General features: G+C 50.4%; 3 protein-coding genes across 8 annotated transcripts; 2 read left to right on the forward strand and 1 right to left on the reverse strand.

Moving 5' to 3' along the window:
- Positions 1-3,282: 3,282 nt before the first annotated feature.
- On the forward strand, positions 3,283-6,578 carry SDR39U1 (short chain dehydrogenase/reductase family 39U member 1). 3 transcript variants are annotated; one of them, XR_006060325.2, is made up of 7 exons: positions 3,283-3,323; positions 3,646-3,752; positions 3,842-3,924; positions 4,317-4,438; positions 5,442-5,585; positions 5,847-6,312; positions 6,431-6,578. XR_006060325.2 is itself a non-coding variant. In XM_027971580.3 (6 exons), the coding sequence occupies exons 1-6, from the start codon at positions 3,308-3,310 to the stop codon at positions 6,257-6,259; spliced, it is 885 nt and encodes a 294-aa protein (XP_027827381.2). In that variant the 5' UTR covers positions 3,283-3,307; the 3' UTR covers positions 6,260-6,578. The 3 variants fall into 3 exon arrangements, 2 of the variants coding, with proteins under 2 accessions (XP_027827381.2, XP_027827382.1); XM_027971580.3 differs by having other exon boundaries at positions 5,847-6,578; XM_027971581.2 differs by lacking the exons at positions 3,283-3,323; positions 3,646-3,752; positions 4,317-4,438 and having other exon boundaries at positions 3,843-3,924; positions 5,847-6,578.
- Positions 6,579-7,924: 1,346 nt separating this feature from the next.
- On the reverse strand, positions 7,925-23,695 carry KHNYN (KH and NYN domain containing). 4 transcript variants are annotated; one of them, XM_042252152.1, is made up of 8 exons: positions 23,423-23,695; positions 15,591-15,811; positions 13,647-14,767; positions 13,359-13,489; positions 13,176-13,272; positions 10,121-10,228; positions 9,813-9,914; positions 7,925-9,355 (listed from the first exon to the last, which is right to left on the reverse strand). In XM_042252152.1, the coding sequence occupies exons 1-8, from the start codon at positions 23,529-23,531 to the stop codon at positions 9,103-9,105; spliced, it is 2,142 nt and encodes a 713-aa protein (XP_042108086.1). In that variant the 5' UTR covers positions 23,532-23,695; the 3' UTR covers positions 7,925-9,102. The 4 variants fall into 4 exon arrangements, with proteins under 4 accessions (XP_042108086.1, XP_027827380.1, XP_042108088.1 ...); XM_027971579.2 differs by lacking the exon at positions 23,423-23,695 and adding an exon at positions 16,450-16,625; XM_042252154.1 differs by lacking the exon at positions 23,423-23,695 and adding an exon at positions 16,214-16,269.
- Positions 17,404-23,026, forward strand: CBLN3 (cerebellin 3 precursor). Its single transcript, XM_004010296.6, has 3 exons — positions 17,404-17,879; positions 18,161-18,280; positions 18,590-23,026. The coding sequence occupies exons 1-3, from the start codon at positions 17,580-17,582 to the stop codon at positions 18,785-18,787; spliced, it is 618 nt and encodes a 205-aa protein (XP_004010345.1). The 5' UTR covers positions 17,404-17,579; the 3' UTR covers positions 18,788-23,026.
- Positions 23,696-25,202: the final 1,507 nt, after the last annotated feature.

The following is a 25,202-nucleotide window of genomic DNA, read 5'->3' on the forward strand; positions in this document are numbered from 1 at the left end:
AGCAACTGTGAGGGAAACAGTTCCATTTCAATGAATGAAGTCCTTATGATTACAACAGACTCAGGAGGGACCCTTGTCTTCCTGAAGGGCACCAGCTGCACTTGCCCTTCCACCCAGATGTGCAGATGGAAATTTCTCATGTCTTGTTATCTGGCTCACATTTGAATGTTTTAACTGCCAATGTGTCAGACAGACTGTGAGATCTGCGAACCGTTTAATCTAACTATATCAGTTGTCAAAGCAGAGGCTGAAAAAGAAGGAGAAGCTGACCCACCAATCCCCAGAACACCAAACAAAAACATCTTTAAGGCATTAAAAGCCTGCTCTCCATCAGCCTCCCAGGGGAGGAGTGGTGGCTGGGATCAGAGTGCTGTCCCACTCTGTATGTATATCCCCTCTTACAAGGGGCACAAAGCTCTAGAAGAGATTCCCACCTCACCTCCATGAGGCTATTGATGGACCTCCACCCTCCTGAATCTGTGGTCTAAAGGTACCTGATTTAGCAAACACTCCTCCGCTTCTCCCCACAGCTCCTCACCCTTGCCTCTTCCCAGGCACTGTCTGGCAACCAAGCCTTTGGGTTACAAAGATAGTCTGGCAACCCACAAGGTAGCCTCAGTCCCAAAACACACTTTGTTTTTAGTCTCTGGAGATTTATTTTCTAGCTAACTCAACAACGCATTAAAGTGAAGATGAGTTCAAGTCTATCCAGAACATTCAGGAACTCTGTAACTGGAATTTATGCTGCACAGTGTTCCTCCCACATATTTTTTAAAACTCATTCAGCTTTTCAGTGTGTGGAACAGTTTGGAGAGGAAAAAAACAGGCAAAAACAGAGATCTATTAAAGAGACTATTGCAGAAAATAGATCAAAGAGGATAATATTAATAACTTGAAGGTGAGTAATGGTGGCACAGATAGAAATAGATGGATCTAGAAGATATTTAGTAAGTAAAGTCAACAGATCTCTTTAAGAAAATTAGATACCAAGGGAACATTTCATGCAAAGATGAGCTCAATAAAGGACACAAACGGTATGGACCTAACAGAAGCAGAAGTATTAAGAAGAGGTGGCAAGAATACACAGAAGAACTGTACAAAAAAGATCTTCACGACCCAGATAATCACGATGGTGTGATCACTCATCTAGAGCCAGACATCCTGGAATATGAAGTCAAGTGGGCCTTAGAAAGCATCACTACGAACAAAGCTAGTGGAGGTGATGGAATTCCAGTTGAGCTATTTCAAATCCTAAAAGATGATGCTGTGAAAGTGCTGCACTCAATATGCCAGCCAATTTGGAAAACTGAGCAGTGGCCACAGGACTGGAAAAGGTCAGTTTTCATTCCAATCCCTAAGAAAGGCAATGCCAAAGAATGCTCAAACTACCGCACAAATGCATTCATCTCACACGCTAGTAAAGTAATGCTCCAAGCCAGCCTTCAGCAATACCTGAACCATGAACTTCCAGATGTTCAAGCTGGTTTTACAAAAGGCAAAGGAACCAGAGATCAAATTGCCGACATCCAATGGATCATCGAAAAACCAAGAGAGTTCCAGAAAAACATCTATTTCTGCTTTACTGACTATGCCAAAGCCTTTGACTACGTGGATCACAACAAACTGTGGGAAATTCTTCAAGAAATGGGAATACCAGACCACCTGACCTGCTTCTTGAGAAATCTGTATGGAGGTCAGGAAGCAACAGTTAGAACTGAACATGGAACAACAGACTGGTTCCAAATAGGAAAAGGAGTAAGTCAAGGCTGTATATTGTCACCCTCCTTATTTAATTTAAGGTTAACTTAAAGGTCCATCTAGTCAAGGCTATGGTTTTACCAGTAGTCATGTATGGATGTGAGAGTTGGACTATAAAGACAGCTGAGCGCCGAAGAATTGATGCTTTTGAATTGTGGTGTTGGAGAAGACTTGAGAGTCCCTTGGACTGCAAGGAGATCCAACCAGTCCATCCTAAAGGAGATCAGTTCTGGGTGTTCATTGGAAGGACTGATGTTGAAGCTCTAACTCCAATACTTGGGCCACCTGATGCGAAGAGCTGACTCACTGGAAAAGACCCTGATGCTGGGAAAGATTTTGGGCAGGAGGAGAAGGGGACGACAGAGGATGAGATGGTTGGATGGCATCACCAACTCAATGGACATGGGTTTAGGTGGACTCCGGGAGTTGGTGGTGGACAAGGAGGCCTGGTGTGCTGCAGTTCATGGGGTCGCAAAGAGTTGGACACCACTGAGCGACTGAATTGAATTGAGGGACTGAACTGAACTGAACTGAAAGTCAACAGTTTTAGATATCCAAGAAGAGATATCTAATGGGAAGTTTTTATACAATTTAGTAGCTCTCAGGCTCTCCTATGGGTCGCAGGTGATTTGGGAAGTCTTATTTTTAAAAATTGGCAACTGAGTTCCCCGAGATACACACCTGGGAGAAAGTGCAAAATGGGAAGAGATGAAGATCCTAGGACCCAGCTTCGAGGAATATCAACATTTTAAGACCTGGAGGTAGGGCAAGCAACAGAGACTGAATAAAGATAAGCAAAAGACCCAAACGAGAGTGAGACTTTTGCTGAGGCTGAGAAACAAGCATTTCTAAAGGGAGGGACGAGTCAACAAGTGTCCAGCGATGCAGAGGTCAAGAAAAACGAAAACTAGGCGTTAGTTTTGGTGACACATGGGAAATTGGTGATCTTGGCGAGAGAGGCTGCGAAGTAAAAGTAGAAAACGGACCCCACTCTTTAAAGAACTCTGATTATAAAGACATTAGCAGAGGAAGAACAGTGCTGGAGAAGGATTATTTTAAGTAGAAGAGAACTTGAGGACGTTTAAATGCCGACAGCAAGGAGCTGGAACAGGCAGAAGAAAAGGTAAAATAATAGGCTGGGCAGAAAGAAATCCATTGTACCGCTGGACAGATTATCTTGGACTACTGATCCATCTAACTGAATAGACATCCAGAATTCGGCGATTTGAGTAGCTTCGGGCTTTAGGTCAAAGGTTTTTTTCTACGCTAAAATCTTCCCTCCTCCGCCTCCTCTCCTGTTTGCCTTGTCCCCTCAGTCTACTCCCCGGCCCCGCCTCCTAGTCTGGTCCCAGCCACGCCTTGCAATGAAAAATACCGCCTTCTCTACGAATTCTTCCGGGTCGCCAGGCAGGGCCACGCCCAGCCTCAATCCGGCCCGCCCCACAGGGGGAGCGCGCGTCCCGGAAAAACGCATGCGCAAAAGGCTATAGCGGCGTCCTAGAAAAGGCACGCTCTAAACCTTGCGCAGGCGCGTTAGGTCGTGGTCGGGATGAGAGTTCTTGTGGGTGAGGGAGGGCCGGAAAGGGGTGGGGGCGGGAGGGGGCAGGTTTATAACAAGAAGATACAGCCAGAAATTGAGGGCTTAGGAGACTGTTTCTGAGAAAGGGTACCGTCTCGTGCACAGGCTACCTGGCCTTTGCCTCCAAGCGCTAGGGACCGAATCTCCCTAAACCCTGTGTTTCACCGTGCACGCATCGCGGGGAGGGGGCAGAAAGGAGGGGAGAAGGCTGAAGTCAGATGGAAGGGCACCAGAGAAGGGGGCCACATGCGAGGACGGAAGGCCCCCCCACCCCCGGGGCGGATAAACACCTCGTATTTTCTGATCAGGTGGCGGGACGGGCTTCATTGGGACAGCCCTAACCCAGCTGCTGAAGGCCAGGGGCCACGAAGTGACGTTGATCTCCCGAAAGCCAGGGCCAGATCGGATCACGTGGGTATGTCCATATTCTGGAGGCTTGGCAAGAAGGGTTAGTTGGGTAGCGCTGAGCGAGGCCTCGAGGCCCCTGTGTGCTTTCTCCCACAGGATGATCTCACGACGTCGGGGTTGCCCCGCTGTGATGCTGCAGTCAACCTGGCGGGAGAGAACATCCTCAACCCTCTCCGCAGGTCAGCCGGGCCCTGAAGCCGACATTCTTCAGAGCAGAGGGCCGATTCTGATGGGAACCTATGAGCTGTGGAGATTGGGGCTGGCAGGTGGAGAACTCAACCCATATTCCGAACTACTCGTTCCCTCACCCTCTCCTCCACACTCACTTGCCCTTCTTCCCAGTCAGTGGACCGTACTCCCCATTCAGGATGCCCCCAAGTACCTGTGCCTTTTCCCTCTACAGGAGAGGTGGACCGTTTCTCTAAGCCGCAATGAGGGCTTTACTAGGTGTGGATATAGGTGGGCTCCAGGGAAAGAGGGAAGGAAGGGTATGTGCGTGTATTTAGTGGTGTTTTATTCCCCCGTGTTTCTCCTATGACTGAGCGTGCATGCACGCATGTTTCTCCTGCAGGTGGAATGCAGCCTTTCAAAAAGAAGTTCTCAGCAGCCGCCTGGAGACCACCCAAACACTGGCTAGAGCCATAGCCAAGGCCCCACAACCCCCCCAGGCCTGGGCCTTAGTCACAGGTGTAGGTATGCCCCCCAAGTCACCAGCCTTTAGACTAGCCAGGGAAAGGAGGGAGTACATTGAGGGGTAGCTCAGGCTCCAGAGTGCTGGCCTTTTCCAGGTATAGGAACTACCTAGGGCCTCATTCCACCCATATTTCTCCTGACTTTTGTGTACTTTCACTGAGAAATGGGGACCTCAGAGAAAGTGAGAGGAGTGGCACTGCTCCCAGTGCCTGAGAAAGCCCCACCTACTCCCAGGCCCCTTATTTCTCATAGCACAGAGCTTTAGGAACAGAATTGTCAGTTTTTGTATTTTGACTTTGGGACCAAATTTTACACACACACACACACACACACACACACACATTTAGTCGCTTAGTTGTGTCCCACTCTTTGTAACCCCACAGACTGTAGCCTGCCAGGTTCCTCTATCCATGGGATTCTCCAGGCAAGAATACTGGAGTGGCCAGTCCCTTCTCCAGGGCATCTTCCCGATCCAGGGATTGAACCCACGTCTCTTGCATTACAGACAGATTCTTTACCACTGAGCCACCAGGGTAGATATACATACCTACACATACACACTATATACACTACATGTACATATACACTAGTCACTATTCTAAGTGCTTTGCACATATTCCATATAGTCCTCACAAGAAACCTATGTGATGGGTATTATTCTTAAAGATGTAAAAGTTGGGCACAGAGAGGTTATGTAATTTGCCTAAAGTGACAAATAATTTTGGAGCTGAGATTAAAACTCAGGCAGCCTGGCACCAAAGTCTGTTTTTAGCTTCTGCACACTAGCAGTCTCAGCTTAGCCCTCTAATGAAAGATAAGAATGACTCCAAGGCAGGAACAGGTCAGCTCATGGAGAAGTTGTAGGGGAAAATATCCATGGCTCTGACTACCCATGGAGAGATTCCCAAGGTACCAAGGAGGGTGAGGTAAGGGGAGCCTTGACTGCAACGGGCCAGATGAGACAAAGGACACCCAGGGCAAACCAGTGCTATTCCTCCGGCAGCTTACTACCAGCCCAGTCTGACTGCGGAGTACGACGAGGACAGCCCAGGAGGGGATTTCGACTTTTTTTCCAACCTCGTAACCAAATGGGAAGCTGCAGCCAGGCTTCCTGGAGATTCTACACGCCAAGTGGTGGTGCGCTCCGGTGAGAACAAGGGGTCTGGGTATCAGACAGGGTTGGTATCTTCTCTGGGCCAGGAGAGGGTGGGGATAAGGGAAGCTGAGCTCACAGGAGATGCCACCACTTCTGGCTGACTCACCTGCAGGTCAGCCCAAAGAGAGCCACAGCCCTCACCTGCCACAGAGTCAGTATAAGTAAAGAGTGATGAAGGAAAAACGGAGAGGAGCAGTGGGGGTGCCTGGAGGTCGAGGGGCCTCCCTATACCATCCTTCTTGCCTGCTCTAGGGGTTGTGCTGGGTCGTGGAGGCGGTGCCATTGGTCATATGCTGTTGCCTTTCCGCCTGGGCCTGGGGGGCCCCATTGGCTCAGGTCACCAGTTCTTCCCCTGGATTCACATCAGAGACCTTGCGGGAATCCTGGCCCATGCCCTTGAAACAAGCCATGTGCAGGGGATCCTGAACGGAGTGGCTCCTGCCTCTTCCACTACCAATGCTGAGTTTGCCCGGGCCTTGGGCACAGCCTTGGGCCGCCCAGCCTTCATCCCTCTCCCCACTGCCGTGGTACAAGCTGTCTTTGGACAAGAACGTGCCGTCATGCTGCTGGAGGGCCAGAAGGTGGTTCCACGGCGGACACTGGCTGCTGGCTACCAGTATTCTTTCCCAGAGCTGGGGGCTGCCTTGAAGGAAGTCATAGCCTAAACCAGGAAGCTCAAGGCAGGGCCTGAGGCCTGTTACTCAGCAGGGGCTTGCTGGTGAGAGACTACATAAGCTCGGGTTCTCCTCTAGAGACTGAAAACCATCTGGTCCTTAAGCCCTCTTTCTTGCTCACTGTCCCATTGCCCCATCTTATAGAGATTTCTGCTATTTCAGGGCTACAGTTGCATCAGCTTGGGACCTTCAACTCCTCATAGATAAATATGTTTGGTCTTCTTGTGTGTCCTGTTCCTGCCCCATTTCTCCTTCTTGGTATTCAGAGACTGTTTTGCAGTTTAGGCAATAAAGACAAATTAATTGACTAGCTTCAGCTCATCTCTTGTTCTAGATTCTCCTAAAATTTATTTCAAGGAATGTCCTCTGAGATGACCCTTTCCTTTACGTGGAGTTTTGAAAATGGTAATGTGCAACATCTCCCTTCTTGGTCCCTTGACTGCCAAAAGAGCTGGCAACAGATTTGAGGCACAAGGTTATAACAAAGGTAGAGGCGAGAAGACAAGAGGGACAGTGATCCATTTCCAGTGGGCGGTGTGGTCACCCTGCATACTTGTTCACACAATGCTATTAGGGTACCAGCAGAGGAAGAAACAAGGCCAGAGTCTAGGACAGCCTCTGGCCTGTCACTGGACAGCAGTGAATTGATAAACAATCACACACTGGCCTGTTCATCAAGCTGCAGCAGGACAAAGCTGTGCAAAGCTTAGGACTGTCGGTAGCTAAGGACCTGCCTCTCATCTCAGGCCGCTTCAGTCAACCAGAGTCCCTAGCACAAAAGGGCAGATGTTACCTCAAGCCCACTGCACATCCACCAGCATTGAAAGTGAAAGGTACAAGGAACCTATCAAAAACTACAAACTTGAACATTTCGGGGGAAAAAAGTCCCAAGTATTCATCGAGGACCATCTCCCTCTATCAACCCTGACTTCTGCCACAGTTTGACTAGAAGTAATTCCCCTAGCTCCCAATTCAGACCATGTTAACCAATTTATTTTCTTCTGAGGGGACTGTGGGTTGTCTCTGAATCATTGTCACCGCCCCAACTAGTCTCTCCCCAATACGACTGCCCCCAGCCCTGCTCAGTGTGCGCCTCAGCCATGGGGAAGGGTGGCAACACCGGGACCCAAGGGCGTCCTCCATCATTCATCTCCACATGCTAGTTGCTGGTATGAGGATCTCAGGTGATTTCAACTCCCTGTTATCACTCAGGCAGCAGAAATCAGAGCCTAAAAAGAGAGCCTTGTCCAGGGACTTGCTGCAAGGCTCAGACAGCTCTGAACCCAGAGGCACCTGTCCTGCTTCTTTATCCGGTCTTGGACTCTAGGAAGTTGCCTGGCTCTGTACTGTTCCTGAGGGAACGACTGGCCTCAAAGGTAGAAGTAACAGAAGCATGTTTAGCGCTGCACAGAAGGAAGGACTGACTGGTACTGTCTATGGATGAATGTGCTGCCTCGGAGGTCGTAGATTCCCTGGCACTGGAGGACTACAAGCAGATACAGGACAACGACATGTAGGAACCAAGGTGGACAAAGAAAGTCCTGAGGTGACAGCAGTTGGTCCGACTCTGATCCTTCCATTGTCATTTTCCAGATTAGTTCCTCTAGGTGCAACCTCTGTAGACCCTTCCCATCTGCACACACGCACACACAGAGCAGAAGTGGGATTCACTTTATGCGATATATCTGTCCTGTAGAGAAAATGCTGGGGTCGGGTCACACGATCGCTGTCCTCACAGAACATGGCTTCATCGGTTTGGTGACTGCTCAGCGCTCGAGCAAGTGCGTTAAGCAGAGACTGGGACCACCCGATACATTCGTTCATCTGTAAACAAACACCTGGATGCAACAGGAGAGCTGCCGTTGAGAGGAACAAACCCTGAGAGTTTACTGGTAATGCAGTCACCCTAATCACCTGTTCTGTAAATGTGGATTGGGGGGGAGGGTTGCCCAAAAGGGATGCAGCCATTACAGGGCACATTATACTGAGGGTGCAGTGTTAAAATCCAGGGCACAGGCCCTGGGGACAGAGGACCCTCAGCTCTCTGAAAGTGAGGTTCTGGTTAAGAAGCCTGTGCAACCACAGACAGACACACCTGAGACTTGGTCCAAGTACCTGTCGTCCAAAGGGTTTTCCTCCACGTTCTCATCTCTCCTCCCAACGCATTTTTACCCCCATCTTGTAGGCAGAAGTAAAGACCAAGATCGGTCAAGGTGACAGGCAGGCACAGCTGAGACCAGAAGCCAAGCCTCCCTCTGCCTTCTCCACCAGCTCGCTGCTGCTCCACTGTGACCCAGACCCCGGAACACTAGCCTTTCCAGGGGCCAGCATTCCCTTTGGTGTGCCCAGGAGCCCAGCCAGGCCTGGGAAGCATCCCTGTCCTCTGGCCTTCAGAGCAGCAGCCACAAGGAGGAAAGGCTTAGCTTCCCAGCCACCTGTTCTCCATTCCCCTCCCACCTACCCTAGCCTCCACCCCCAGTTCGGCATGGAGGAGGCAGTCCCAATCTCCGGAACCCACCCCTTGCAGCAGCCCCCACTCCCTACAGAAACCCTGCATAAGGCAAGGTTGAGAAGTTAAGGCTGAGAAGAACCTCCTGAGAGCTGGTCGAGGTCCTGACTCGAGATCAGGTCACGTCATGGACCTGTCCCCAAAGTGCTCCACACCAGAGCATTCCTCACATACGAATGCTCTTCCTCAGAACTTCCCTGACACAAAGCACCAACTCAGGGGGAGACTGGGGCGGGGTGTGAGCAGCAGAGGGAACCTCACAGGATGAGCTGAACTGGGTGAGACTGGAGCTGAGCGGGGGGGCAGCCACTCAGCCAGGTGAGGCTCAAAAGTTGAGACTAAGCAGGGCCTCAGAGAGCTGGTTGATGTCCCGGCAGTACGGCTCACGCTGCAGGATGAAGTCCACCTTGTGATCCTGGCCCCAAAACACCTCCAGCAGTTGGCGCCGAAGCCGCTCTGTCTCCCGCGTCTTCCGAATGCCACCATTGCCTTTTTCCTCTTCTTTTCTCCCCGGCTGCTGATTACTGTGCTCTGTGATGCCCCTGGCAGAATGCTGAGGCTTAGAAGACCCCGGTGCCCTAGGAAGAAGCAGAGAGAACAGAATGAGCTGGTAAGCATCCTAGAGTGAGCCTGAAGTTCTAGAAACTGACCACCGAGTGGCAGTATCAACCCACTTCTGAAGGGAAGATGGCTGGTTCCTTTGGAACCGGATGGCGAATCTAGCTTTAGTCTAATAATTACTTTCTGTCCAGCAGAGGGCGTACTCGACGCAACCAGCTAGGAGTAAAAGCAACAATTTACCAAGTAACTCCGTAAATAACTCCGTCCAACACACTGATGAGGGGAAACAGGAAGCAGGAGCTTCCTTCCCAGCCAGAAGGGTCTGCGTCAGGATTCCTTGGGCCAAAGCCCAGGCAACCTGAACTACTATAGGATAAAGCTGGCCTGGATTGAGTCATTTTTCACCCGACTCTCCAGGCCTGCTAGGCCCTGCAGAGCAAGAGCAGGGCTGCCTAGGAGCATGCAGGGCATTACCTGACTGGTTTCTTCAGGAACTCATCCAGGGTGGGGCCATTTCGCCCCAGGGGGTCATCCGGCACCATGAAGAGGTTTCCCACAAAGGTGAAAGGCAGCAGGCTGGATGGGCACAGAGAATGTGTGGTCACAGAGGGCCCCTTGCCCACCGCCCAGACAGCGAAGACCAACACCATCAGAAGCTGCCGGCTACCATCCTTCAAAGCAGTGTCAGCCCCTTCCCAGAGTCCTCACCCGGTGGCAGGACAGAGCTGGCTTTAGAGAAAAGTCTGAGTCTGTGCCCTGTTCTCAGGGGAGGGCTCCCTCACCGCTCTCTGATGATTGCCATCCACTTCTCAGACTCCTCTGCCAGGTCCCGGAACTGGTCGTTGGAGACAATGATCCCGTCGGTCTCTTCAGCCAGCTTCACCATGAACCTGTCTCGAAAACCACAGCAGCCATATTGGGATTCTCCAAGGTCCCAACCCCAGAGCGCGTTATTGACTCCCGTGACGCACTTCCAGTGATGGAGATCTGGCCCCTCACCTTGAACCAACCACCAGATGACTGACTGGATACAGGCGCCATGGGTTAGAAAGGAAACAAAGATGAACCCTTTCATGGTCTCCCAAGAGCAACCCCTCCAGTCACCACAACCCTCCACAACACTTTGTGTCTTGTCAGAATGAGACAGAAAGACCTGGCTCTGGCTCTGGCTTCTTCCCCGCTGCCCCTTGAATCAGTGACAGATCCCTCATGCGCCTCCCCTGAGGCCTTCCACTCCGCTTCCTTCATTTCCAGTCCTGCCATTACCACCTGCACTACTTGGACAATGCAACTGAGGTACCACTGCATAGCCTCCTGATAAGGCGGTCTCCTGCCCCCAGCCATTTACCACCCTCCAGCCTCTCCTCCCCTGATAGAACATGCTCTTCCCCTACACAAGTCTTCCAAACTTGCCCTTCCCAGGCTTGGCAGCTAAGGCCTAGCAACTAGCTCCAAGCCACTCTTACTGCCTTATCTCTCCCCATCCTCCCTAATGCACTCATAGCTCCTGCCAAAAACCAACGATCAGATTTCACCTTGTTCTTCAAACATGCCCTGCACTGTCCGACTTTCATGTTTCTCAAACTGTTCCCTTTATTCCCTCCATCTGGAAGGAAACCAGACCTCACTGATAGGATCACAAGGGGAACGTCAAAAAAAAAAAAGATGCCTGGGCCCCATTTTAATAATTCTGATTCCACAGGAGTGGGGTAGAACTCATGAGATAAGTCTTTTAACAGGTTTAGAAACCAAGAGATCCAGTGCATCCGATATCCTTGTCAATCAACAAAAACTCTCAAATCCTTCCTTTCCCACAAGACCCCAGCCAGAAGGGAGATCCCTTTCCTCTCAGTTCTGTAGTGTTTGATTTATAGTTTCTTTGGGCTTTTTGAAGTCATGAATGCAGTCTTCCCTGATTCCTGCCTCCTTCGGCAGCCCAGACACCTAGGACCCCACAGGCAGTCAGTATCTGAAAAACAGTGTGGTATAGCCTTGGTCATTTAGTCGTGTCCAACTCTTTGTGACCCCATGGACTGTAGCCCGCCACACTCCTCTGTCAATGGGATTCTCCCATCAAGAATACTAGAGTGGGTAGCCATTCTCTTCTCCAGGGGATCTTCCTGACCCAGGAATGGAACTCGGGTCTCCTGCACTTCAGGTGGTTCTTTACTGTCTGACCACCAGGGAAGCCCTAGTGTGGTATATAGGGGACCATTAACCAGCATTCAGTATGACAGATGTCTGCTTCTGAGCTTCTATCTGGGAAACAAAGAGATGACATTATAAATATATAGGGTACCATATAATACACAAAAGGTATTTTCAAATTAAGGATAACTGTACTATTACCACATGAGATCGTATGTTGTTCTCCAGTATTCAGTAGGTCTGTGCTACATGCCACTGTAACTAGGCAAAATACAAAATTTATATTGTGCCTCTGCCTGTCAGGACCTACACAACTGTGCAGACACGTGCCTTCAAAATTTATTACAAGTGACAACCTTCAGTTTTAATTGTGTCAATATGGCATGTAAAGAAGGTTCTGTATTTCGGATAACCTGTGAAATCTAGGCCTAAAACAGAACTGCACTGGGAGAACATGAATTGTCTTTTTGTAGAATACCATTTACCTGTTAGGGAGTAAAAGCTAAGTATTTGAAAAAACAAAATATATAATCAGTACAGCTTGGGAACTCTTTTTTAATTTAAAATTCAGAATCCTGGAGAATAAAGAACTTATCACTGTAATTTTTTCAAATGGGTTAGTTAGCTTTTAAAATCCACCCATGGGATGTCCCTGGCGGTCCGGTGGTTAAGAATACACCATCTAATGCAGGGATTGAGGGTTCAGTCCCTGGTTGGGGGAACTAAGACCCCACCTGACACAACAAAGATCCAATGCAGCCAAAGGGAGGGAAAAAAGCCTATTGAAAAATAAGAATAATAAGATCCACCTGTCTCCCACACTCTGTACACCAGGGAGGAAATGTGTCTTGTGTTCTTCAATTAAACCATCTAGCAGCTTTAAGTTCTCGTTTTTCCTTTGCCACGTCATAGCCTTTGCCAAGAGAACTAACTACTCCAACCCTCTGTCTGTCTCCATTTCTGTACAATGGAGATAAGACGCCCTGCCACACTTGATTGAGTCCCTGAAAAACTAACGAATATCACTGTCTTCCGGCAGAGCACCTTGAGTGAGGCAAGCACATACCTTAGCTTCTTTTGACATTCACAAGGAGGATGAATGAATGGAAGAGGAACTTAAGACAAAGAGGTTAATCCACTAAGAGAATCTACAATAACTATGCAACTTGAGGCTCAAATTCAGACCTTCAAATTCTAAGACCATTGATCTTTCACTTATCTTTTTTTAAATACCATGTTTTGTACAGCCGTATTATGCATGGAATCCATGCTTTATTTATCATTATTTGGATCATTTACTCTGGTTTTCCCAGAAGGTTGGAGAATTTCTCTATGTGTTTGGACATCTAGGTTGTAAGAGGCATTTGTCAGCTAGCTATTCGTACCACCAGCTTTCCCATGTTTCCATTAAAACAGTGTTTTCTAGATGGTAAGGCACTATTAATATAAATACGAAGCATCCTTTAGTTTGATCAGTAAAAAAGTGAAGGATGAAACAGAGTTGTTCACCCTCCATCTCATCCTGTCTGCAGGGCAGCTTCACCTCCCCAGACATAGGGGCACACGGAGAAGCGGCCCTTTTCCCATGACTCAAGTCTTAGTGTGAAGGGGCCAGAGCTTCTGTCTCCCCCTCAGTCTCCCACCAGGCTCCCTGAATGTCAAGTCTGTGGACAAGGGAGAAGCAAGTACCTGTCATCATAGGAGGAGATCCTCTTGCCATCTAAGACCCGGGAGGGTGTGAGGGAGAGCAGGCTGAGGGAATACAGCTTGTGCAGGAAGTGACCCTCTAGAGAAACAGAGACGCACAATGGGGTTATCCCTGAGGTGAACTCAGGGCCCATCCCCAGACACAAGAGACCAGGTCCAACTCACCTCTGACCTTGGAGTCCTTACTGAAACGCCACTGAGGCACAAAGACAGTTATGTCGCGGTGGCCTCGGTCCCAGAAGTACTGCACGGCAATGGCAATGCCCCGGCTGGAGAAGTAGTGCTGGAGGCCGTGCCTGCAGTGGGAAGGGGTCAGCACTCAAGGGCCCTCGAGTGGAGACCTGGCAGCCTGGCTGCATTGCCCTCCGCTTGGCACACGTCCCCAGGGTGAACACAACTGCCCACCTCTACCTCATCCCCTCCCTGGGACCCTCAGCCCCACCAGGTACTCACACCATGGCCACGTTGCTGCCATCGATGACGATATGGCGGAGGTCTGGCTTGCCCGGCACATTAGCGAGGCACAGGGTGAAAGGGTCTTGGAGAGCCTCCTGGAAACGCTGCGTGCCAGTCACCAAGTTGCCCCCCCGGGTGCCTCGTTTCCATGGAGACCCCCGGCCTCGAGCCACAACCAGCTGCTTGTCTGCTCGGTCTCCCCTGTCCCCTCGGTCTCCACAGTGCCACGGGGGTTCAGGCGCGGGTGGGGGGCTGGGCACTCTTGGAGGTGAGGCTTCCCCATTATGGAGCCGCTGGAGGAGGGAGGCTCCCCGGAGCTGAGATGCCCTCTGATAGGGGCCCTGGGTACCAGGAGGCTGGCCCTGGACCCCGAGCCTTCCTCTTTCCTGGGGCACTACCTCCTTCCCCAGGGCCTTCCCTTTTGGAGGCCCTGCCTGCCCGGCCTCTCCTCCTCCCGACTGTGGCCTGAAGGCCACTTGTCTCTCCCAGGCCTCTTCCCCGGGCCACTCCTTCCACCCCAAATCCATCTCCCTGGCACCACCCTGCTTTGTCCCCTCCTTCTCCACGGCATGTCTCTCTCCCCTTGACTCTTGCCACCCTGTAGGTCCCGTGTCCAGAGACACTCCACTGTCACCCAGGGGAGTCCTGACTCCCTGCTGCTGAGCGCCCAGCGGACCTGGGCCCCCCCAACCCCAGGACAGGAATGCTTGGGGCCCCTGCCCCCGGGATGCCTCCTGCACCAGGCTCAGCAGCTCCTCCTGGATGGCCTGGGGCAGCTGCAGCAGGGCCTCTGTGTGGGCATCCCCCCGGGCCTGCAGCAGGGCAGAGAACTCTCTCAGCACTCCAGCACACTGAGAGGCTCCAGGGGATGGCCCCAGACGAAAGTCCCAGCTCAGCCGCTCCACCAGCTCCTCCACTCGACTCTGGACCATGACGAAGGCCTCAGTCAGGCCACTGACCATCAGCGAGCCGGGCACTCCAGGCACCAAGTGGGCAGATGTGCTCCAAGTCAGGCAATCAAGGAAGAAGCCCTGGGCTCCCAGAAAGATGCAGTGCAGTTTGGGTGGGTAGTGGATTTCATTCTGTAGCTCCGGGCTACAGAGACCCTTCAGATACTCCTGGGGGAAAAGGGAGGGAAGGCAGGTAGGAAGAAAAAGGAGATTGCTGGAATCTTAAGTGGTCCCATAGCCTCTTCTGGCCCACTGCTGTCTCCTGAGCTCCAGGATGCCTGGGCAGAGAAATGGAGCCCTATAGATCCTAAAAAAGGTGGGGATTAAAAGAGGATGGAGAAACTCACTTCTTTCCCTTTTCAGTTAACAACCTGTGGCTGAATTTCCATTTAGAACTCGACTCAACTTAAGATATTGTTATAAGTAATTGGTTAAAAGGCTGTCTCTTCTAAACATTTATGTGTGTGTACGTATGTTGCATATTTCCATCGTAAGGATCATCAACACTAACTTTTACAGAGATCATGCATTATGCCTTACGTGCTTTATCTCGTTCACAGTAAATTCAGTGAGGTGGATACTGTTATTATTCATACTTTAAAGATAAGGAAACTGAAACTAGGACTACAAGGATAGTATTCAGTGGTGGTGCCTTACTGGAAGCCCTGACTAACTCTAGAGGAAGCAATGTGGGCTTCCACCACACAGTGAATTCCTTGGTGGGGCCTGCTTGCCCAACCAGATTATCTCTATCCTCCCCAAGAGTACAAACTGATTTGACCTGAATCACTTCTTTCCAAACCCTGGCAGAACCTGGGTCATTACAGCAGAAATGAAACCAAAACTCTGGACAGAGAATGTGCAAGTTCGTCAAAGCTCAGGGCCAGTGAGACAAGCAAGAAGTGAAGATCCTCCCCAGCCCCTCCTCTCTCCGGCCTCCTCGGGGGAGGGAGTCATCGTTTCCCCGGAAGGGTCAAGGAGAAGCATTCACCTTGGCTCTGCTGGCGTTCTCTTTGGGGCCCTCCAGCTGCAGCCAGATGTGAGGGTTCTCAGGACAGTCCTTCGGAAGGACGCTCATCCCCACCCTGAAGATGCGCTCCACGCGGGGCAGCTGCTCCCGCACCTTGTCCTCGGCCTCCGCAGACACCGCAAAGCGGTCAGGGGACGGGGAGCCGGCCCCCCAGGTAGGCATGGCTGCTTGGCCGCCCGACCCTGGGAAAAGGGAAAGCAGCTCAGCCTTGATGTCCCCTCAGCGCAAATCTTGGTTTCCTGGCCTAACCAGCTAGCAACAGGTCGCACCTAGTTATCAAACCTGTAAACAACCCAGGAGGTAACCACCACTTCAGTCCAGTTGGAATAGGGAGGGAATGTCAGATTATCTGGACACGGGGGGCTTCTCCCCGGAGACGAAGTCACGGATAAACAAGGCTGTCTATCTGGGATGGCCGTGTGGCCTTGGGAAAATGACGACCACAGCCCTGAGCAGGAACGGGGAGGAGGATCCAGCTGGGTCTGGAGGCCAGAAGGAGTGGACAGGTGACGACAAAGAGTCCCTCTCCTCCGGGTCTCTGCAACCTCCGGGTCCAAGACGGCCTCTTAGAGATGAATCCTCACCGGGGCTTGAACTGGGTTCTCCTCTGGGGACCCTCGTCGGCCATTTCCAAGGTTCTGGCCACTCCCACTCCTCCCCTCCCCCTGCTGCCCCCCTCGGTCGCGCCACGCGCCCCACGCTGGGCCGAGGGGCCGAGCCGGGCCCCGCCCACAGCCGCTGGCGGCTGCCGCCCCCCGCCTGCGCTCGGCGCTGCGCCCTCTGGCTCCCGCCGCCCGGGCGCGGGGGAGAGCGCGCCTACCCGCCTCGCCGCCCGCTGCGGCCTCGGTCCCGCCGGCGCCGCTCGGTGCCCGCCGGCCCCAGCTTCGCCCGCGCCCCCGGCCCAGGGAAGAAGGGCGGGGGGCCCGAGTCGGGGCGGGCCTTTCCGATTCCTCACCCAACGGGGACCTCTCTTCCCCACATCACAAACAGTTTTTTGAGTCACTTCCTGGCCGGGGGCGGAGTCAGCTGGGCCCCTCCCGGGGCTGGGCCAGCACCGAGCCCCGAAGCGCGCCCCCGCCCCCGCCAGCCGCCAGCTGCTCCCCGCCCCCGGCCCGAGCCCCGGCCGCGGCCCCGGCCCAGGCCCCAGCGGGGCCCCGCCCCCGGCCCCGCCCCCGCCCCGCCCACTCGCCCGCTCTGGCTCCGAGCCTTCCGGGTCGGGTCTCCTAGCTCCTCGGAGTTTTCAGGGGCTCGGCGCAGTTGTTTCTCAGGAATGAGGAACCACTTCAGTGAGAGATGGAGGTGAAGAGGGCCTTAAAGGGACTAATCCAGTCCCTTCGGATGATGACACAGAAGACTAAGAAAAGAAAAAGACTGGCCCACGGTCACAGGATAGTGACACCCTTGACCCAAGCACTTTCCACCAAAACAATTGTGGGGAAAACACAAGAACATTCCCTTTCTTCCAACAGTGGAAAAGATACTGCTAAGAGGGCTGCTGACTTGTGAAGGATTTTTGAAGAGGGTAGGAGTGAAGAGGAAGGGGCTGTCACACATCTGCACACACTCACACACGCATACGTGCACTCAGTCTCACTCAGACACCCAGTGGTCCCAGTTCAGCCTTCAGTGCTCTCCGGCGGGGCTGCCCTGGGGTTCTGGTTGTAGCCCCCCTGTCTGGCTGTCTCATTTCTCCTCTCCCTCCTAACGCCCAACTGCTGTCATTTTGTGCCCTGCCAAGGAGGCGGGAACTGCAGTGATAGCAGGGGTGAGAGGCAGGACAGAGTCGTGGGGCATGGAGAGGGATGGAGAGAGAGACGCCGAGACAAGGTGACCAGGAGCCCCAGAGAGAGAGCTGAGAAGCAGGTTGAGGGGTGGCGAGAGCCTGGGGGAGAGGCGGGAAGAACCGAGGAGCAGAAAGAGAAGGTTCGTGGGTCACAGAGCCACTCAGCCATGCTGGGAACAAAGCGACACTGGCCGCCAGGTCCCTCACTCAGCCTGGGGTTGCCTTTGGCCCTCACACTTCTGGCCCTGAGGGCCGGGTGGGCCCAGGAGGGGTCAGAGCCAGTCCTCCTGGAAGGCGAGTGCCTGGTGGTCTGTGAGCCCGGCAGAGCTGCTGCAGGAGGGCCAGGGGGAGCAGCCCTGGGAGAGGCGCCCCCTGGAAGAGTGGCATTTGCTGCAGTCCGCAGCCACCACCACGAGCCAGCAGGGGAGATCGGCAATGGCACAAGTGGAGCCATCTACTTCGACCAGGTAATCCCCCTACCCTGCAAAGGCCTGGAATCACTGTCCAAGCCCACTCTGCTGCTAAGGAAATGGCTCTGCTGTGGGGCCCGCTGCCCGTCTCCTTTCCCTTCACTCCCACCATACCTTCCTTCCCTTTCTCATCATTTCTTTTAAATCTGTCCATTCTTCCTGTTTAGTCTACTTGCCACCCCTTCCTTTCCTTACTCACTGCCCCTTCCCCCAGTGCCGTGGCTTCTCAGAGCCCCAAGCATCCCCGAGCCCCACTCAGCAGGGTCTGCTTCCCACAGGTCCTGGTGAACGAGGGAGGTGGCTTTGACCGCACCTCTGGCTCCTTCGTGGCCCCTGTACGGGGTGTCTACAGCTTCCGGTTCCATGTGGTGAAGGTGTACAACCGCCAAACTGTCCAGGTGACCTGAACCCTAGGCCCTGTCCCATCTCTGGCTCAGGATGGGGAGGGAGGAGGGGAGCGCAGGGGACCCCCAGTCACACCTCCATTAACCTATATCCTGGAGGGCCAGAAGCAAGAGCGGGGAGGGCCTGCTTAGCAGAGATTGGGAAGGAGGCACAGAGTCCAATGTTGGCCACCTATTAGTCATCCAGGAGGGCGCACTGAGCCCCAGCTTCCAGAGTGTCTCTCTGGGGGTGGAGAAAAGGAGGGAAGTGGGGTTCCTGGGCCAAGGGCCAAGGAGAGGTGCTAAGTGGATTCCCCTCCCCAGGTGAGCCTGATGCTGAACACATGGCCTGTTGTCTCAGCCTTTGCCAACGATCCAGATGTGACCCGGGAGGCAGCCACCAGCTCTGTGCTACTGCCCCTGGACCCTGGAGACCGGGTATCTCTGCGCCTGCGTCGAGGGAACCTGCTGGGTGGTTGGAAATATTCAAGCTTCTCTGGCTTCCTCATTTTCCCACTCTGAGGACTCACGCCTTTCAAGGATGGAAACCTAGCCCCTGACCTTTGCCCTCTGCCCTCTGCCCCAGAAGTATTGTCTTTAAGGCAGGAGAGAGATGCCCTCTGGCTGTATTTTTATTCTACTTGCTTGCATGGGACCCTGTGCCAGACATCCAAGGTGAAGAGTAGAGCTCTGGTGTCTCAGGACCTGCCCTTCTTACTCCACCCCCACAATTGCCCCCCCAGCCTCCCACTGCATCTCCTGCCTGCAGTCCTCGGATCAGGGCAGGGTTTGACAGGTAGGGAGACCTGTGCTACTTTGCAGACTCTGCTCTTTCTGTCCCCCACCCCCCCAACGCTGCTTCCTGCTTGGTGCTATTTGGGAACAGGTGGTTCAGGTGAGCCTGACAGGCCCCTGCATGGGACCAGATGGACCAGCCTCAGCATACCCAGCAGGCTCCTTCCTGTGAGGAGTGCCAGCATCACAGATCTCAGCCATTGCAGTCAAAAGCTGAGCCAGCACTGTGTGGACCAGGGAAGGAAGAAGGCTCAGCCACTAGCAGAAGTGTAGGGAGGGCAGCAGAGCAGCCAAGAGCCCATGACTGGTGCAACAGGAAGGGGGCATGCACCCAGCCTGAACACAGTACTCGTTTTTGTGTACACTGGGGCAGCCAGCAGAAGGTGAACCCAGGCATCTATTTGTGGCAGATCCCAGATGGACTCTGGCCCTCATCTCTCCACCCAAGACATGGTGTGTGTATGTTTGCTTTGGCTGAGAGCAGGTATACAGAGCTTCTTTTGACAGCTAGAGATAGAGGTAGGTCACACGCAGGCCATGGTAGGTCTGCAGGCATAGAACACATCAGTGACTGTGACTGCCTCCTAGAACTGCTCCACCTTTATAGTCTGAAGTTCAATCACTTCATGCTCTGACCACCACCTCCTTCCTCCCAACTCTCTCGTTGACCTTCACTGTACCTATTTCACACATCTCATAACCTCTCTTTTTTCTCCTGATTTATGGCATCTTATCCTCCTTCTCAGACTTCCTGTTAGCTTGGATTCCATGGTGCATCCCTTCAACCACTCTCCTGCCAGTATTATAAACTTTGTCTCATCTCTCTGTCCCATTGGCCCAGCATGGATGACTCTGTCAGTAAAGTAATTAGAGAATGATGGTCAGTGAGATGCTATAGGATCACTAAAGAGAGAAGATGGTGTTACAGGTTCAGGGATTACAGGATACAAGGAGCTATGTTGTAGAGACAATACATGTAAAATTGTATGTTAGAGTCAAATAAAAAAGGATTTGGTCGTGCTTGAGTTAAATAGGAAATACCAATGTGAATTTGTGGTTTTCAAAAGCAATTACTTTTTCAAACTTTATCACTAAAGTAGCATAAAACATCAGGGAAAACTCTAATGTGCATTCTTAGCACCTGGATCTTTGCCTCAAATATTATTCACCTTTAAAGGGATTCAGGCTCCCTCAGAGAATAGTTCCATGCCATGAATGACCCTAGGCCTCAAACATATTGGTGAAGACAAAAAGCAAAGTTTTTTTTTTTTTTTAATGTATGGGCTAGATCTATGAAGGCAAAGGAGCAAATTTTAATAGGCTTCTACAAATTGACCTTTGTGGCATTTGTGACAATTTGATAATCAAAAGGAAAATAATATAGTTAATTGGAACAAGGTGAAATTTTAAAATCCACAACTCTGTTGTGATTTTCAGAAAGAAAAAAGCAACTATACAATGTGCAAAAATGTAGTTAATATACCGAGTGAAGAAGTATGACCATAATAGGATATTTTTAGTTAATTTTGATAAGTAGAAGAGTATACATATAGCAGATATTATATTTATTCATAAGGTACATTTATTTTTCTTATCTGCAAAAGTAGGGATGGGTGGATCAAGAGAGCTCTGAGTAATTCCAGAAAAAAATTGGAACTGTACCAAAAATGAAAGAGACTGATTGGCACCATCTGGCCATATATTACAACTAGGAAGGAAGAAATTCCAGCAGTGCGTTACATGGTGATGAATTAGTCAAACATCCAAAAGATAATTGCTCACTGCTCAAACATGAGCCTTCATTTCTTGGGAAAGAAAGCCTCTATACTACCCTACTAATTATAATCAGATTACAGTAACACTAAAACCCAAAATAATACTGGCTTAAACGAAATGGTAGATTATTTCTGTCTCACATAGAAGAATCTGCAAATAAAGAGCCCAGGAGTGGATGGCAGTTTTATGAGCATCACAGCCCACTTTCCCTTCTGCTGTTCTACCACCTTTAGCATATCACCTTCTGACCCAAGATGGCCCCTTGAGCTCCAGCCATTACATCAGCCTTACAGTCCCCAGGAAGGAGGAAGGAAGGACACACCCATTTCCTTTAAAAGAAGCTTTCTGAGAGGTGAACGTGAACATGAAGTCGCTCAGTCATGTCAGACTCTTTGTGACCCCATGAACTGTAGCCTACCAGGCTCTTCTGTCCATGGGATTTTCCAGGCAATAGTACTGGAGTGGATTGCCATTTCCTTCTCCAAGGGATCTTCCCAACCCAGGGATCGAACCTGGGTCTCCCACATTGTAGACAGACGCTTTACCATCTGAGCCACCAGGGAAGTCCAACAATTCTGATTGCATCTCATTGGCTATAATTTTGTCATATGTGTCCACATTGGGTAGGGGTGGAAAGGCTAGAAAATAAGTCCTTATTCCAGGCAGCCATGTCCAGCTAAATGTCAGGAGTTATATAAGAAAGAAGGAGCAATTGGATATTGGGGAAAACAACCATATTGGGGGAGTTTGTAAAAATGTAAATGAGCTAAGTTTATAAATGATGTCAGTAAAGTTATTGTGTTAGTTTTCTATTGCCCTGTAACAACTACCGCAAAGTTCATTTCTTAACACAACTTTGACTGATTTATTATCTCACAGTGTCTATAGGTCAGAAGTCCAGCAAAGCATGACTGGATTCTCTGCTCGGGGTTTCATTAGGTCATGTAGGCAGGGCTGCCATCTTCATTGAACTGAAAGGATCCATTCCCAAGCTCATTTAGAATTCAGTTCCTCATAGTTGCAGGATTGAGTTTCCTACCCATCAATCTTTGGGCCAACAAGGTCAGGCCAAGTACTTCTCACAGTACTTCTCTGACCTACCCTTAGGTTATGTCTCTGACTTTAAAAATTCTCTAATTTTAATGGCTCATATGATTAGATTGGGCCCACACAGATAATCCAGGAAATCTCTTTATTTTAAGACCTGTAACTTTAATTACATAGAAAATGTCCCTTTACCATTAAACGCAGGAGGTTTGGGTATGGACATCTTTGGGACATCTGCATGTTATAATCATTAAACTTAAAGGTGAAATAATTAAAGAGAAAGTATCCAGTTATAACACACTAATTCGTGGGAAAAGTGTGGACTTGAAAATTTCCAGTGATATATAACGTAAACACTGGCTCATATTTTCATCATCTTAGAAGGTCAAGTAGTTCCCAGGTCCCAACCAAGAATTCATAATTAATGATAATAATTAATAATTTGATTAACAATTCAAAACATCATATAACGTAAACACTGGCTCATATTTTCATCATCTTAGAAGGTCAAGTAGTTCCCAGGTCCCAACCAAGAATTCATAATTAATGATAATGATTAATAATTTGATTAACAATTCAAAACATCATCTCACTGAGATAATATTCTTCTGAGTGAGTGCATGAGTGAAGTCGCTCAGTCGTGTCCGACTCTGCGACCCCATAGACTGTAGCCTACCAGGCTTCTCCGTCCATGGGATTCTCCAGGAAAGAATACTGGAGTGGGTTACCATTTCCTTCTCCAGGGGATCTTCCCGACCCAGGGATCGAACCCGGGTCTCCCGTGTTGGAGGCAGACGCTTTAACCTCGGATATCTAAATTCAATAATTGGTCTAAACTGAGATAATGTCCTTCTCTTGGGTTTACAAACCCATTTTTATAATGAGTGTAAGTGTAAAAAAGTTTATAATCCTTATAAGATATGTGTGCTTTACCGAAATGTTTGAAACATGTAGAGAAGCTGACATATTATAATGATGATTCTACTGAAATGTGTAGGAAGATTTAAATTTGCGATCAATGTTTAGATAATTTGATGTGCAAAATGTGTAGATTTTGACTTGGTTATATAAACAGTGTTTGAATATATAGACGATTTTTGCATAAGTGGTTTTGTGAAGTAAATAAATTAGACAACAAATAAAGCACAGATGGTGGCTAGTGTTCCTCTCCAGACACAAAAATCTCCTAGGACTTTAAGGAACCTAAGAATAGAATCCAACTGTCCACCTTCTCTACACCCACGCCCTGGCAGCTGATTGCTACAAAGAAAAGTCCTGCTGAAGGGTATGCTGTGCTGCTAAATCCATGGTCTCTTGCTGCCCCTGGTCCTCTGTTCTCCCAGCAGTTCTTTTGTGGTTTTCTTTGCCAGCTTCTTTTCTCATCCTCCCCAGAATCCAGCTGAAGACTTCTGTTCTCTCCTTAAACCTCTTACTCCTCCAACTCTGCCCCCACCACCCGCAGCAGACTCTTCACTCTGCTTCACTGAGAAAGCAGAAACCCCAGGAGAGACCCTTCCACCAGCACATCCGGAAACTCACCGTCCTCCTCATCTCTCCTTCCTATCTGGCTCAGTAGAAGTTGTATCCTTCTCTCTGTCGAGGCAGCTATCTTCATCCACCTGTCGTGGATTCCGTTTCCTGCAAACATAGCCTTTTCTCTTCCTCTCCTCCCTCCTGTAGGTTAGATGTCTCCCTCCCCACTCCCTCCTTCTGTTTAGCTGTTAAATAGACTCAAGTCTCTTAAATCTAAAACAGAAAGAGATGGATGTGGAAACCGTGGTAGACATGTAGTTACCCTCAGCTTTATATGCTAGTGAGCGTCACCTCTCCTCCCCTTTACAGCCAGATACCTATGCGCCCAGGTTGCTCACGCCTTAAGTCAACTGTGGCCTCTGCTGCTGTATGTGAACTGCCCTCAGCTGGTCACGCAGGACTCGCGTGTCACTAATGTCACTATAGTCTGGTCCTCTGTCACTCAGGCTCTCCCTAACATTTGACCCTGTTGGCCACCTGCTCCTTCTAGACGCACTCCCTGCCCCCACTTCCCTGACTGTACACGCTCTGGGCTCTCCCTGCAGCTCTCTGCTGAGGCCTTTTTCAGGCTCCTGTACCCCGGCCCATCTCCTAAATGGCAGTTTCCCTCGAGGTTCTGTCTTAGAATTCCTTTTGTCCTGACGCATTCCTAAAAGCACGCGTCTCCGTCCATGTGCTGACAACTTCCACGTTCTTTAATCTCTGTCCATAACCTCCCTCCTAAATCTCAGGCTTGTACGTTGCCTGAAGTGAAGTGAAGTCGCTCAGTCGTGTCCGACTCTTTGCGACCCCATGGACTGTAGCCTACCAGGCTCCTCTGTCTATGGGATTTTCCAGGCAATAGTACTGGAGTGGATTGCCACGTTGCCTATCCCACCTCAAAGTAAACTTGCTAAAACTAGGCTTTCATCCCTTAATCTGTTTCCTGCTTTATTCTCTGTGTCTCAAAATAGACCATCTCTGTTGCCCCAAGGAAACAACCAGCCACAATCCTGCCTCCCTCTCCCACGACCCCATCCAGTCACTCACATCCATCAGTTCCATCCATTGTTTCCCACCCATCCTGGCTCAAACTACCGACCCACATCGCAGATAGAGTTCTATGAAAGCATCCTAACTGGCCCCTTGGCCTTTGGTGAGTCTGTTCTTCACACTGGGGTTGCCATAGTGATCTAGTTAAAAGAGCTTCACTGCCTTAAAGCCCTTTAGGGGATTGTGGGGGAAGGGAGAGGGTCTAGGATTAAAACCATATTCCTTAATGAGATTTTTTTAGGTCCTTTGCAATCTAGATACTGCAATCTCCTTTTATTCATTTTACAGGAGTGTAGAAACTTACAAAATAGCACCATTTATTAGCTGAGGGAAAATGGCACCCTTTATGTGTTGGGGGACATGTAGCTGGCGTATTAAATTAAGAATATGCAGATTATGACCTGCTAAATGAGGAGGCACAACCACACGGGATCAGCAAGTGACTCCCTCGGTTGCCCAGCTGGGGAAGTAAAGACCTGCAGTTGTTTTGATTGAAGGTACAGTACAATCCACAAAGGAAGTAAAATTGAAAGACTTATTACTTAGAGATCCCAGAAACCAGGAGCAGGGAAAGGGAGGCAGTGAGTAAGGAGAAGGGCAGTGCTCTGACCCAGTTCACATGTGAACAGGCTAGCAAGAGCGTATTACGTATAAGGTGATTGGGGTGCAGGTCACTAACTTTATACAGGTTCAACTCTAAATGGTCGTTTTCAAAGGTGCCCCAGGAAAAGCAAGTGGTAATTTGGGGCAGGAA

The sequence above is a fragment of the Ovis aries genome, chromosome 7 (genome assembly GCF_016772045.2).
Source record: "Ovis aries strain OAR_USU_Benz2616 breed Rambouillet chromosome 7, ARS-UI_Ramb_v3.0, whole genome shotgun sequence".
NCBI classification, from domain to species: domain Eukaryota; kingdom Metazoa; phylum Chordata; class Mammalia; order Artiodactyla; family Bovidae; genus Ovis; species Ovis aries.